The 14,311-nt window shown below is 43.6% G+C and overlaps 1 protein-coding gene across 3 annotated transcripts in view; it reads right to left on the reverse strand.

Annotated features, from left to right (window-relative positions):
- plekhg4b (pleckstrin homology domain containing, family G (with RhoGef domain) member 4B) overlaps positions 1 to 6,139 on the reverse strand; it is a 53,100-nt gene extending 46,961 nt beyond the window's left edge. For all 3 annotated transcript variants that reach the window (XM_080767210.1, XM_080767209.1, XM_080767211.1), the window contains exon 1: positions 5,857 to 6,139. In XM_080767210.1, the coding sequence (XP_080623336.1) occupies positions 5,857 to 5,925 (69 nt within the window). In that variant the 5' untranslated portion in view covers positions 5,926 to 6,139. The remainder of the gene's footprint in view (positions 1 to 5,856) is intronic.
- Between the last annotated feature and the right edge of the window lie 8,172 nt (positions 6,140 to 14,311).

Raw genomic sequence — 14,311 nt, forward strand, 5'->3', positions numbered from 1 at the left:
AAAATATCTACCCCAAAAGGGGTACCTGGTCCAAAAAAGTTTGGGAACACCTGGACTAGAGAATGCGGGTGGCCTGTTTGTTTGTGTCAGACTCTTCTTATCTAAACCAACCAATCATGGATTTCTTTCCAGGGATTTTTTCCCCCCACAAAACTTTATTTAACAGTAAATTTGTAACTTTGTAGCTTTTGTTGAAAGCTACGTCACTACTTGGGTCTAAAAATAGCTACACTACAAAAAACGCTACTTGGTTCAAAAGGAGTGAAGCTACCATCAAGCTACTGATAAATGTAGTAAGCTATGTAGCTTCGCTACTTGTAGCTAGCTACTGCCCAACACTGGTTTCCACGATATGCCTTTTCAGAGATATCATATGTCTGATATCACTGTATCATATGATACAGTGAATGCACATTCTATGATTTGCAGTTCTATACCTTAGATTTATACGTCTAAATGGTCTCTTAAGGTCTCCACACATCGGGCGCGAATCAGGGCGCTCTTATCATTACAACATCTCATGAACAACTGAATTTATGTGATTGGTTGGTTAAATTTACTTTGGCGGACATTTGTCCTAATTTCTCCTTTCATTGTCAATGGCAAATATTGAGACCTGTGGGGACAAAAGCTGTATATATAGGAGGGGCTAGCGCCCCTCAAAAAGGCTTAGGCCTAAACTGTCAGCTCTGCTCCAGTGTCTATCCTTTCTTCTGCAACTGTTGTCCTCTGCTCCTGTTACGCACGAGAAAGCCGTATTAGGCTTAGGCTCGCTGGTAGACTCCCTTTGTTCATTAAATTGTAACTTTAGAAATGTGCAGATATCCTGTATATGCACTTAATGTTGAGTGAGAAAACCATGATGCACAGTAAGATAATCATCTGTGGATCCCCCAAAATAATACGGGAGTTTGATAACCAGTGCTAGAACCCTTGACTGGTGGATCCCCATACAGTCAGCTCACACAGGACCACAAGTCCCCTTGACTTTGTGTTGTACTTTTAGCCTCAATGCCGTACTGTATCTTTGTACTGTTTACATTAGTAAAGTGAGCTAGTGAGATAGCTAGTGAGCCTAGCCGGCTCACTAGCCACCGAATGCCAGGTTGAATGTTGTTGAGAATGAGAACCTATAATAAAAAACGCATTACAAGGCAAGACAATGGCATTTGGCCTGCGAGTTACTTACAGCATATACTGAAATGCAAAAGTGATCCAAGGATACTTCAAAGGTACTGTATATGGAATTACAACAGGACACAGAGGGTATAAAAAGGGCTTTCCTGGACAGGTGCAACAAAGAGCCTGCAGGTTGCTCAGACCTGCCCTTCTGCCAGGTGCCAAGAGCCCCACAAAGGAACCGGTGAGACCTCACTCCACTGTCCGAGCTGCTGTGGGATTCTGCCTTTTGATGTGTGCCAATAGAAATCCTACCTCACGAGAGAATGGTGGAGTACGTCCCTCTTTTTTCACTCATGAACTGATCCCATCTCTTCAAATAGGAGCTCACATCAAAACCAAACACAAATCCCCCCCCCCCCCCCCCCCCCCACCCGGCACCTCACCCTCTCTCCCCTCTAATTAGTACCTCTCCAGCCCACCCCATACCCTGAGGTGTTCTCCTCAACTTACTTCATAACAGATATTTATTTTAAATCCTCTATGATCACAGTCATTTCAAAGGACTTTGACCTTTGACCTTTGTGCTACTTCATATTGGTTGCCTGGTCCATTATGGTAAATGGTTTGCATTTCTAACACTGGTTCTCAAACCTTTTAAGTTCAAGGACCCCCAGTTTGGTATGTATATTACCACGGACCCCCATAACTCAGTTTACATGTAAACACTTGTATCTGTAAGGGTCCATATGGCATTATGGTTCCTCCTAACTGTCATAACATATTTTTTGCTGCAAGGGGACCCCTGGGTCTCTGATACTTTGATAATCACTGATGTATTATCATGTATACAGCATCTTTCGCACTACAATTTGTCCATTACATACGCCAAGTCACACAATGGCAGAGGCAGTCATGCAAGGCACCAACTCGCTCATGAGGAGCAGCGTTAACACATTTAGTACCGGAACTGCATCAAAATAAAGGCGCTGCTTGCGCCAGAGTAATCGCCAGAGTAGTGATCGCTTCTATTTTGAAAGCCATGAACCGGAAATACGTTCTTAAAAAAGTTGACTGACAAAGTGACCTCAAAATCTCCGATCATCTTAATATATTTATATACGCTTCAAAAAGAGTTCATATTTTGCGGGAGAGACGGATGAGGAGCAGAAACGCAGCGCCAGCATATCGATCCATTCATCACCACGGAGAGCGCCCTGGATCAGGAGATACGAGTCATTCTTTCCGCCGCGCTAACATGGGAGTCAATGACAAGCTAATATTTGCACAGAGCGTTAGCATACGGCAAGCGAAAAGCGAAATGCCAAAAAAAAAAGAAGGAATAATTCTGAATATTATCATCTCGCCCCGCGTCGTTTGGACGTCGCTAGGACGTCCACAGACGTCTAAGGCACCTCTCGGTTCCAATCCTTATGACGTTTCAGGACGTATTATGTACAAAATGTGTTAAGGGGTTCAGCGTCTTGTTCAAGCACCCCTTCGGCATTATGTCAAGAACACCTGGAAATTGAACCGAGAACACTCATATTCCCAGACTGTAACTGGTCTACCTCCCTGAACCACTTTTGAACCCTTTTAACTGAAGCTTATGCCGTAGTTCCACTCATAAATCGCATTATTTGAAATGTCTACATTGTACTGTAAATGGTATTGAAACAGAGGGAGAGACAGGAACCGGGGGTGGGGGGTTGTGTCACTGTTGTTTTGACCCAACAATTGTGTGAGGTCTCAAGCTGAGAGGGTCTAAAGTGGGAGAGAATGCAATCTGTCGAGGCACCTCTGCTAAATCAAGACCTGGTACTGGAAACTCACAACCAGAACATCCTCATTATCTGTTAAAACGCACACACACACACACACACACACACACACACACACACACACACACACACACACACACACACACACACACACACACACACACACACACACACACACACACACACACACACACACAATAATGAAGTGGATTTGTAAAAAGACACTTGTTGTAAGTGTTATCTCAGCAGATAAACTTTAACTCTACAAGCCCATAGCAACTGTGTGTCAAACACAAGCAGCTCTGACAGAGGCCTGTGGCACAGCAAGAGACAGGCACTAACTGTTCCCATCCTTTATTGCAGAGGCCTAAATTAAAAGGATTAATGCAATAGCATTGCATTTTAGAGATTTAAATACATATTTTTTTTAAATAATACTCCTCTCTCATGTGTGTGTGTAGTATCGAGCGCCAAAGTCCTGACGTCACTCGGTCATCCCCTGGTTCTGCCTGGTTCACAGAAGTAATTTCTATATATTAACAATAATAACATGGGGTCATCTTAAAATCGTTTCATATAAGCATTGTGGTCCAAAAATAAACAAGCTGTCTCTGCGTTATTGTCAGAGAGGTGTCTCTGTATCGTTTACGACAGTCAGTCACTCATATATGATACAGTCTGTTTCTAGAGAAAATGTAACTAATTCAGTAACAGTAACAATAGCGTTTTCTCTCAGTCAGTTTATTCTTCATATCCATATGAGTGTAACGGCCGGGATGACATGTTTATTTTTCAAACACAGTTCTTATATGAGGCGATCTAAAATCCCCCTATGGGGATTACAATGCAAATAAAAAGTACATGAACCCCTGGATTTGCGCCCTCTACCGATTTTGATGTCAGACTTATAAGTTTGGGCCACTACACGACCCTCACATCTAGAATTTGGTATGAAAAGAAGGGAAACATTTATGCTGATTCTCAGGCTGAGCTGGGAAAAGTCTGGGTATTAGGGGTTTTCTGAAGTTGTGCGAGTGCAAATGGCTATAGGGAATAGAGTTTACAAGGGGATGTGAGGTTCTTGACAATTAACCACCTGTGTTACTGTTAATCCATTAAACCCAGAAAGCATCTGTGTCATTTTAGACCTTTGCGCTGGCTTTAAAAAAATCTTAGATCTTCAAGCTTGTACATCTGCTATTTCTTTTTTTTTATTACATTTTTTAAGTCTGGAAAGTCTGCAAACTACTGATTTAGAAGGCATTTGTAGAATCGGCCTTAATGAGTTGTAGGCTGTAGGCTTTCAAACCCTATGGTATATGTTACTGTAGGCAGGGTGTAAGACAAGTGGTCTGCTTCTTTTTTTACCTCGACACCAAATATCGTCGTAGTGTTGTTGTGAGCTTGTAGATCTGCTACGTTCGTCGATATGTTTGCCAAGTTTCAAGTGGATAATGTAAGCATCAGAGTTTGTGGTGCAGTTTCTGTACATTGTGCCCAGTTTCCCCACAGTTGTTATCAGAGAGTTGACCATCAGTGGACAGTTAATGACTGTGTCCTACAACAGGATGTAAACAGCTTGGGACAGCATATTGTTCCTGAGCAGAAGACGTCACACCGCACAGACCCTATAGTATAGAATAGTAACATCTCTCTCACACACACACACTCTCTCTCTCTCTCTCTCTCTCTCTCTCTCTCTCTCTCTCTCTCTCTCTCTCTCTCTCTCTCTCTCTCTCTCTCTCTCTCTCTCTCTCTCTCTCTCTCTCTCTCTCTCTCTCTCTCTCTCTCTCTCTCTCTCTCTCTCTCTCTCTCTCTCTCTCTCTCTCTCTCTCTCTCTCTCTCTCTCTCTCTCTCAGACCTGTTGTGAGTGAAGCCTGATAGTCGTGCATTGTGCAATGAAGATTGCAGATCTACATCACAAAGTGTAGATCTGCTATTTTTGGCACAACACCATGCACAACCGAGTATAAATCAGGCATGACAGTAGGGACAATAGAGTGCAACAATCTAGCGAAAACTGTTGGGTGAACACAGGACAAATGTAAATCCTATTTTTTAACCAAATGTGGCACCTACAGTTTACATTCGGTGAAAATATTTGATCTACAACCTCACAATGTGTACAATGGTGAAGATATTTGGTGTAGGGGGACATACTAGCAGACCTAGTACAGAGCCCTGATGGATCCCGGTCAATAAAGTATTATATAGGGTTTAAGGAGATATTAATTATTGACAAAAACATATTTTCCATGGCCACGGCTTTAGCATGAACACGTCAGGGTGCAACAACAGGTGAATCCCTGGAAGAAACAGACAGAGTATGCAAGCATGCATTGCATGGAATAACTTGTTAGACTTATGATGTTGCATGCCATGCAACACTTCATAGTCTAACAAGTTATTCCATGCCATTTAGAAAAGTGAAAAACGTGACATGGACCACCTCTAAAGTTTTCTTCTGTTATTTTCTGTCATGCATTCTGAATTCAAAGTGAATTCAAAGTGCTCCACAAACACAACACAAAACAACTTTGGATTTACTTGCAATGTTAAGAGTTAGGACAAGCGCTCTCCCTTATCCTTATGTGTAAGATAAAACATTACCCGTTCAACACAATCCAATAGCAGTCGTCTAGAATCTCCAACATAAAGGAAAGAAAAAGCCTATTGTAGTTCCCCAGGATGTATAATAACAGGCACATGTCACTTATTGTACAAACAAGCTGCAGGACCTTCCCAGAAAACCTCAGCTGTGTATTCAACAGAAATAAAACATGGCACAGAAAACTTTGAGAATGAAAAAGGACTAAATATAGCAAAACCTCAGGAGAGACAGACATCACAGGCCGGCGGCTGTACATATATAGGATTTGGGTCAAACACCGCCCCGGGGCCGGTCCAGCCATAATGAGAGGGCAGAGATGTCAGATAACTCCATTCCAGCACGTACCTTAATGCTCAGGTAGTTGTCACAGCTCCTGGACTTTGCTCTGGAGTGCATTTTGCCCAAGGATAACATTTAGGATATGGTCAGGAAACTGAAAAGTCCCCCAAGAAGTTTAGTAAATAAATGCTAAACAACGCCAACCCCAAAGCATGATAGCATCCACTGTAAAGTCCGCACTGGAGGTGCTGTACGGTTGCTCTCAGGGCTGCTGTATCAACAGGTCCAGCGCCATGGCAGGTTTTTCTGTCCCCTGTTCTCTCTCTCTGTATTATGTCTCGGCCCTGTGCTGTCCTGTATAGGGCAGGGAGGCTTGACTAGACTAAACTCCTGTTGCAGCATGAGAGAGCCAGAGCCACAGCTCCACCCCCCTCCCACCACCACCTCTCTCTCTCTCTCTCTCTCTCTCTCTCTCTCTCTCTCTCTCTCTTTCAAGCCTCCACCATCAACAAAACCTCCCCCACCCTCCTGCACCACACTGCATTGCACTGCTTACTACTGACGCCTCTCCCAGCTGAGATAATGCACAGCAGCACAGATGCAACATCCATCAAATGTGGGCACGTGCGCACAATGTGGTGGGCACGCACAATGTGGGCACGCACGCACGCACACACACACACAGTCACAGTCACGCACACACAGTCACACGCACACACAGTCACATGCACACGCGGACGGACACACACACACTTGCCTGCACAACATACACAATAACACCCCTCCACTCGACCCAGCAGGGGTGGAAGGGGACTCTCTGACTAAACCCCCCACCCCCTCCCTTGACCCCTGGCACCCACCATCACCCTCACCCCCCACTCCCCCTTTCCCTCAATGGTCTCTTTTTGTCCTGATAATACAAATGGACTAAGGTTTCAGCTTATTCTGCATGCTTTTGAAAAAGGAAGGGTGGGAGAGGAGGGGTGGTGGTGGGTAAAGCAAAGAAAAGAAGACATCAGCATAGGATTGGTGGTGGCTGAGGTCACCCAGCACCACAATGGTGGCTCCCCTTAACTACAGTCAGAGAGGGTGGGAGGGGAGCGGGGGGGTCCTCAGAACTATCCCCTGACACACAACTAAAGTGACAGACGCAGTGCCCACTTCCTGTTTGAAGAAGACAGATGTGACAGCCTCCAAACAGATCGCCTTTAGAGGAGACACACATGACTCCTCATGCCTCAATGTCGCGCTGTCCGGCGTGGTGAATTATGTATTTGTTCTGCTGCTCTGCGTGAAAAAGAACATCGACACACTTGAGATGGGTGACGGGTCTGTGTCGACGGTGGGACTATATTGGCAAGTTGTTGGGGCGGTGCAGTGGGTGGATCCTTCCTCACCACCTCTTTGAGACGACAAAAACAACACGGTTTTAACCCTTAATCCGCCAGGATTAATTAATAACATGCCAGGATATCGCCCCGTTCAACCCTTATTTTGAAGATCCAAAACACCCCGACCGGATGTTGTGTCAGCCTAATGGTGTGTGTGGGGTCGGATCGATTGTTATTGTTTCACAATCCGAGGAGAAGCATATAGGCCGGTGACATTACTGCGACCGCCAGGCTCCGTGCAATAAGCATTGTTTTGACCAGAAATTCCGCCTGCATGGGAGGGGATTTGGAGACTAATAAGCGACTGAAAGCATGCGTGTGCGTGCACACACGCGTGCACAATCAAGATGGCACAGTCCAGTGTCTAAGCTAACAACAGATAGCCATCCGAAGCTAATGTGAGTAGCCAATTTCCACTAGATCGGATCAAAGGGGAGGCATACTTTGGTTAGATATAGCATTGGTCCGACTGGATTAAGGTTGGTGAGGGGTGTGTTAAAACGACCGGATTAAGGTTGGTGAGGGGTGCGTTGAAACGACCGGATTAAGGTTGGTGAGGGGTGTGTTGAAACGACCGGATTAAGGTTGGTGAGGGGTGCGTTGAAACGACCGGATTAAGGTTGGTGAGGGGTGCGTTGAAACGACCGGATTAAGGTTGGTGAGGGGTGCGTTGAAACGACCGGATTAAGGTTGGTGAGGGGTGCGTTGAAACGACCGGATTAAGGTTGGTGAGGGGTGCGTTAAAACGACCGGATTAAGGTTGGTGAGGGGTGTGTTAAAACAACCAGACTGAGCTTGTAGATCAGCATTTCCAGCTTAAAATGCAATAGAAACAGTGGTTCTTTTTCATATTAGATATATATCCACCACTGACGAAACATGGAGAATTGGGAGAAAAGAAAATGGTCATTATTCCTTTAATATTCACTCACTGTTTACATTTTTAGCAGTTCTTCTAAAGTATTTGCTTGGTATGGTTTAAGTGCTGGAATGTAACACGGCTGACAGTTTGTCAGAGGGTACACATTAAGGGGCCTGCCTATCTCTTCAAAATGATGCACAAAACTAAACATAGGAAATCCATGCCGGGGAGAGCATGCAACAGTACAGAATGGGATCTTTGTGTGAGGACGTGAAGATCATATTAAGGAGGGCCTGTGTAAACAGAGGAGGCAGTGAGGAGGGGTAATTAGGTTGGGGTATATTTAGAGAGAAGCTCTGCTGGACTCGTCTCAGACGGCATTAGTTGCCAGACGGCACAATGACCCACCGTGGACATGAAAAACACGAGGGGCTATACTGTATGTATGATCACACAAACAGTAAACACACACACACACACACACACACACACACACACACACACACACACACACACAGTGTACTCAATTGTTTTACTTAAGTAAAAGTATCAATACTGCAACATAGAACTACAAGTACAAGTAAAAGTCCAGAATTGAAAATGTACTTAAAGTACCAAAAGTAGAAAGTACTCACTATGCAGAATGCCCAGTTTCAAGTTTTCAAATGTATACAAATATTTTCAAATGGCCAAAATGTACTGTATATAGGGCTGAAGTGGTTAATATATGTTTTGTGATAATAATCAAAATCTACAAAGTAACTTGTGAAGTTGCCCGAGGGCCAAGGCTCCAAAAACAGTTGATGCTTTTTGGTGGATTTTATTTATCCAAAACTCCAGCTCCAGTGCAGAGATATTCACAAAACATATCAAACTGCAAAAATAATACTGGCCAAAAATACAAAACAAAGAACTCAAAAATACTTAACGCACAACGTAGGAAAAAGGAAAAATAACAAACTGCACTAGGCTATGCCCATGACCTGGGCCCTAGCAGCTCTCTCACTGGGCTGTCAGCATGATGCCTGCCCAAGCATATCTAAACTGACTAGCTCTGCCTGCAGTCTCCCCTTTATAGGAGAGGATCCTACCACCAACAGAGAAGCAATTAATTATACACAGCTTATCTACAAGCTCACCGATATCAGCTGAACCTGAATAAGTAACCCCATACCCAGATGTTCTATTTTAGCTTAATCATCATATGGGGTTACATTAATTTCCCCAGCTAATACATACTTTGATAATTGAAATTGTGGAACACCCCTACTCCTCAACAGTACTTGGCACCTTCCCCCCCTCTTAAAGGGCCAGCACTGGAGAGGCCATACAAACACTGAGGTTACAATAAACACAGGTTAATGAACTGAATGTTTTCCCTGTGTGTATCATTTTATTTGTACATCCTGTAAATGCATAGATCAACAGTATTGACATTATATGATAGGACCTGTCTGCCCCACTATACCCACAGTCTGTGTGTGTGTGTGTGTGTGTGTGTGTGTGTGTGTGTGTGTGTGTGTGTGTGTGTGTGTGTGTGTGTATAGGGCACGGGCTGCCCCGTGACATAACTAGTAACTGAAGTTTTCAAATTAATGTAGTGTAAAAGGAGGAGTAAAAGTACAATATTTGGATCCGAGATGTAGTGGAGTATAAAGTAAAAGTATTGGAAGTTGGAATTACTCAAGTAAAATACCTCAAAATTATACTACAGTACTTAAGTAAATGTACTTAGTTACTTTCCACCACTTGTTCACGGTCAGTTATTATATCTAGTGTTGCACTAACACTACTTCACTGTTGTGGCTGAATCATGGCGACACTATTCAAACAAACCTCCACCCTGAAGTATCACAGAATGATGACGAATCAGACAAGGAATCTGATATCCTGTTGGTATCCACTTTTCTTTCTTGTACTCGGATCCAAATATTGTACTTTTACTCCACTACATTTATTTGAAAACTTTAGTTACTAGTCACTTTGATTATTATTACAAAACACAATGTGTCGCGATGCGACACATTGTGTTTTGTAATAATACAAGCTTGTAGATGTACTGTAGATCCTTGTTGCCGAAAGGTTGCCGGTTCCGGTTCGATTCCCCCGGACAGGCAGGAAGAATCTGGTTCGGGAACTCGGGAAGAAATTGGTCATCACTCACCCAACACCGCTAAAGTGCCCTTGAGCAAGGCACTGAACCCCCAACTGCTCCAGTGGAGCTGCGTAGTGGCCAACAACAGTATATAAGACTGAGGTTGTACTGGTCAGCTCCCAGGTTTTAATGTGTGTGTCTGTCTGTGTGTTTCTATGTGCAGGGCGTTGCTGAAAATGAGCACTTGAGCTCAGCTACTACCCTGGGTAAGAAAGGAAAAAAATGCTATTGAGCCAAATGTTTAGGGAGCATACTACCTCTTCAGCGTATCCCGGGTTCGACCCCCAGACAGATGATCGTTCCCCTGCTCTCTGTCTGCCTTTCCAGTCTCTCTGTCATTGTTGCGATTTAAATAAAGCAGAAATACTGAAATCTTTAGAAAATAAGCTCCATAACGCGACGCGGTGACCTTGCCCAAAATAGGATTAACATGTTTAAATTAATGATAATGGATGCATCCAGCCCATAGCGGACTGGATGGGAAGTCAACAGTGTGTCTACTGTTAAAATATAGCAGAAACCACCAACAATACATAATGCAACCCTTCCCGATCAGATATGATCAGAGGGTTGTAGGTTATCAGCCCAGAGCAACAACTCTTTCACTATGTCTTTCCTCCCTTCTCCTCCTCCTCCTGCCTGTCTGTCTGTATGTCCTCCTCTGAGACCTACAGTAGTTGTGGTGAGCAGACAGACAGACTTCAGGCTCCTCTGTGGCTACCAGAGGAGGTCTGTCTGTTTTTCTTCTCCTGCTGATTTAGACCAGCAGCTTGGCCTGTTGCACTGGAAGAAAACAAGAACTGCGACAGTACAGTACATCATGGGACCAAGATCAATATACTGTATAAAAAAAAACCCAGCAATGACGCACACGAGTCAGGCCGCTGTGCTTCTCAAGGAGAAAGGTTTAAGACCCCAAAGGGGGTCACAAGATGTTCTGAGAGGTTCACAGATCAAAAACATCATCGCAGGATGAATATATTGTGGGGTATCTATTCTAATAAACTGGGTCCAGACTTTGTGATCTGATCAACACAAAATTCACACCTCAGTTTGGTATAATGGAACAGTTGTAACTGTTTACAATTTCACTGGAGAAATATTAAGTGTTGACTACAAATGTTGTCACCGTTCAAATCTGCTAACATGTGTTTTTCTTCTGCCACTACACCTTAAGTAAGACTTAGCAGTCGAATGTATCAGCGTATAATAACGCATCACGGCTAATATATCTATTTTAGCAATTTTCCAACGCCATAACCAAAACAGGGTCGCCAGGGTTAATGTGTTTAATGTTTCTATACTTTGTTTGGTTGGTTTGTTTTTTCATCATGAGTGACTTCTGGTTTAAAATAGCCACAATTTACACAGGCTTCTGGTAAACAATATTTATGTGATGTGGAGGAACAGATAGGGCAGTCCCTTGGGGGCATGGCATACCATCTGATAAAGGTTATCTGGGGAACAAATTAGACAGATGACACAGGAGCTGCAGCTCTATCATTTATCATGGCTAACTGACGGTAAGTAGATGTAAAGAGGAGATGAGCACAGTGGTTGTTTGGATTAAGATGTCTTGATGGACTTCTCTGACACACACACACACACACACACACACACACGCACACACAAGCATGCACACAACTTTGCCTTCCACATAGATTTTTCCAATTCTCTGGGCACAATATGCATACACATAAAGACACATGGACGCACGCACGCGCACACACAGCACACACACACACACACACACACACACACACACACACACACATGCACACACACACAGCACACACACACACACACCCACCCCCACACACACACACACACGCACACACACATGCACGCGCACAGTAGACATGTACTTGATACACATTACACAAGCATGCACACAACTTTCCCATCCACATGGATTTTTCCAATCCTCTCTCTTCACACAATACACATCACAACTGCTATAAAAGTGTAGCTTTGATATGGGAACAATAACCTTAGTGACAGAGGACGTCCATATAATTAAACTTAAATGGGTGGTCTATTGTCCTAGGGCAGCATTGTTGACAAAGCCTGGACTGCCACCAGAAAGCATCCCCAGAAAACACACACACACACACACACACACACACACACACACACACACACACACACACACACACACACACACACACACACACACACACGCACACACACACACACACACCAAACTGTGGAATGTGACACCTTGATCTCACCTCAGTCAGATCACAGTGCCACCCAACTCCCATTGTTGTGAACTTTCAACTTCACCACTGTTCTCGCTCACAACAACTAGAGATAATCGACCAATATGATGCTCTACTGCCTACATTATTATTATTATTGCAATGCGAGTTAAATAACATAAACCCAAAGCAATTCTGTCTATAATTACTATATCAACAAACCGTATCATACTTAAAAGCAATAAAATACAGTTCAGTGCAGTGTGATATAATACAACAGCTGAGGAAACGCGTCCTAAGGATTAAGTTACATCACTCTCAGAATCAATGATCTCTATTGTATGAGAGCTAAAAGACACACAATTGGGCAATTCACATATCACACACGGCAGGATACAGTAGTGGGCTAAACCACAAAGTATGCACATAATCATAGCAATTACACAAAAGGAAGTGTAGCGGCATTATGTAGCCAATGTAAAGACAATTATTTCTGGTACTCACTCACTAAAGGTTCAAGTTCTGGACAGCGCAGCGCAGTTCCTCTTGGAAAATAAGTTCAACACACAACACCGCCACTCAGGGGGAATGCTATACCACAGCTCTGTCCAGCTCCCATGGTCTTGACAACATGAACATCACATCAGCATCAGGGTGGGAGTGGGAAAGCAGTGCTCCTCACTCACTCTGCCGGCCTTGGGTCATTGCCCACTCCCACACCCACATAGCCACCCAAGTCCAAAGCTCTGGGATCAAAGAGCAGCAGCACAGGGACTTCCAGGTCAGTGAGTTTCTCAATCAGTGGGTCTCGGCTCCCAAATGGCTTTCAAGATGGCCGGGATCAATAAGACACAGCAAAAACTAAGATGAAAGATAGTATTCTATGTCAGATCCACATCCACATCCCCCTCCTCCGACACAACAGAGCCGTCATAGGCTGTGGACACTGCCGTCTTCACATGGACGACCTTGTTGTCCAAACGCAGCTATACAAACACACACACACACACACACACACACACACACACACACACGCACACACACACACGCACACACACACACACACACACACACACACACACACCTCACTTCCCAGCCTTTTATGTACCTCATCCACCTCCCATGCACACTCGCAATACAAAGACACACAAGTGTGCACAAACATAATATATAGAGCCAATGAATAATGTGCACATATAATGCACAAACGCATGTAAACTATTTGGAATATAAAAATCACACCCGTGTGAAGTGAGGGCCACTTTACCAACCCTGATCTTACATCATCGCGATATCATAACATCATTGCTCAGTGACAGACAAAACAAACATTGAACTCTGTCCATTGTCAATGGCGTTTTTGATGTTTGTCTAGACAAGATACACATTATACCTGTATATACAGTAGGAGGGACTAGAGCCCCTCAAAAAGAAATCACAGTCATGTGAAGTGAGGGGCGCTCTTATCATCATACATCACATTTTGTGCTTAGCCAATCAAATCAATCAATCAATCAGACTTTATTTTATTGTCCAATAAATTGTACAATAAAATAAAGTCTGATTGATTGATTGATTGGCTATCATCGACGGGACACGTTTTTCGGGAAAGAACGCAGCTAGAAATCTTAAAAATCACACCCGTGTGAAGTGAGGGGCGCTCATATCATTATACATCATCATACATCATCTCATGAACAACTTAATTTATGTGATTGGTTAGTCGATTTGCTCGTCTACATATGACTTAAATTTTCCCTTCATTGTCAATGGCATTTAATGTTTGTGTTGCCACAAATTGGTTAAATTTACATCATATTTGGCGGACATTTGACCTAATTTCGCCTTTCATTGCCAATGGCAAATATGAGACGTGTGTGGACAAAAGCTGTATATAGGAGGGGCTATAGCG

Source organism: Protomyctophum bolini (assembly GCF_963924005.1).
Source record: "Protomyctophum bolini genome assembly, chromosome: 7".
Taxonomy (NCBI): Eukaryota; Metazoa; Chordata; class Actinopteri; order Myctophiformes; family Myctophidae; genus Protomyctophum; species Protomyctophum bolini.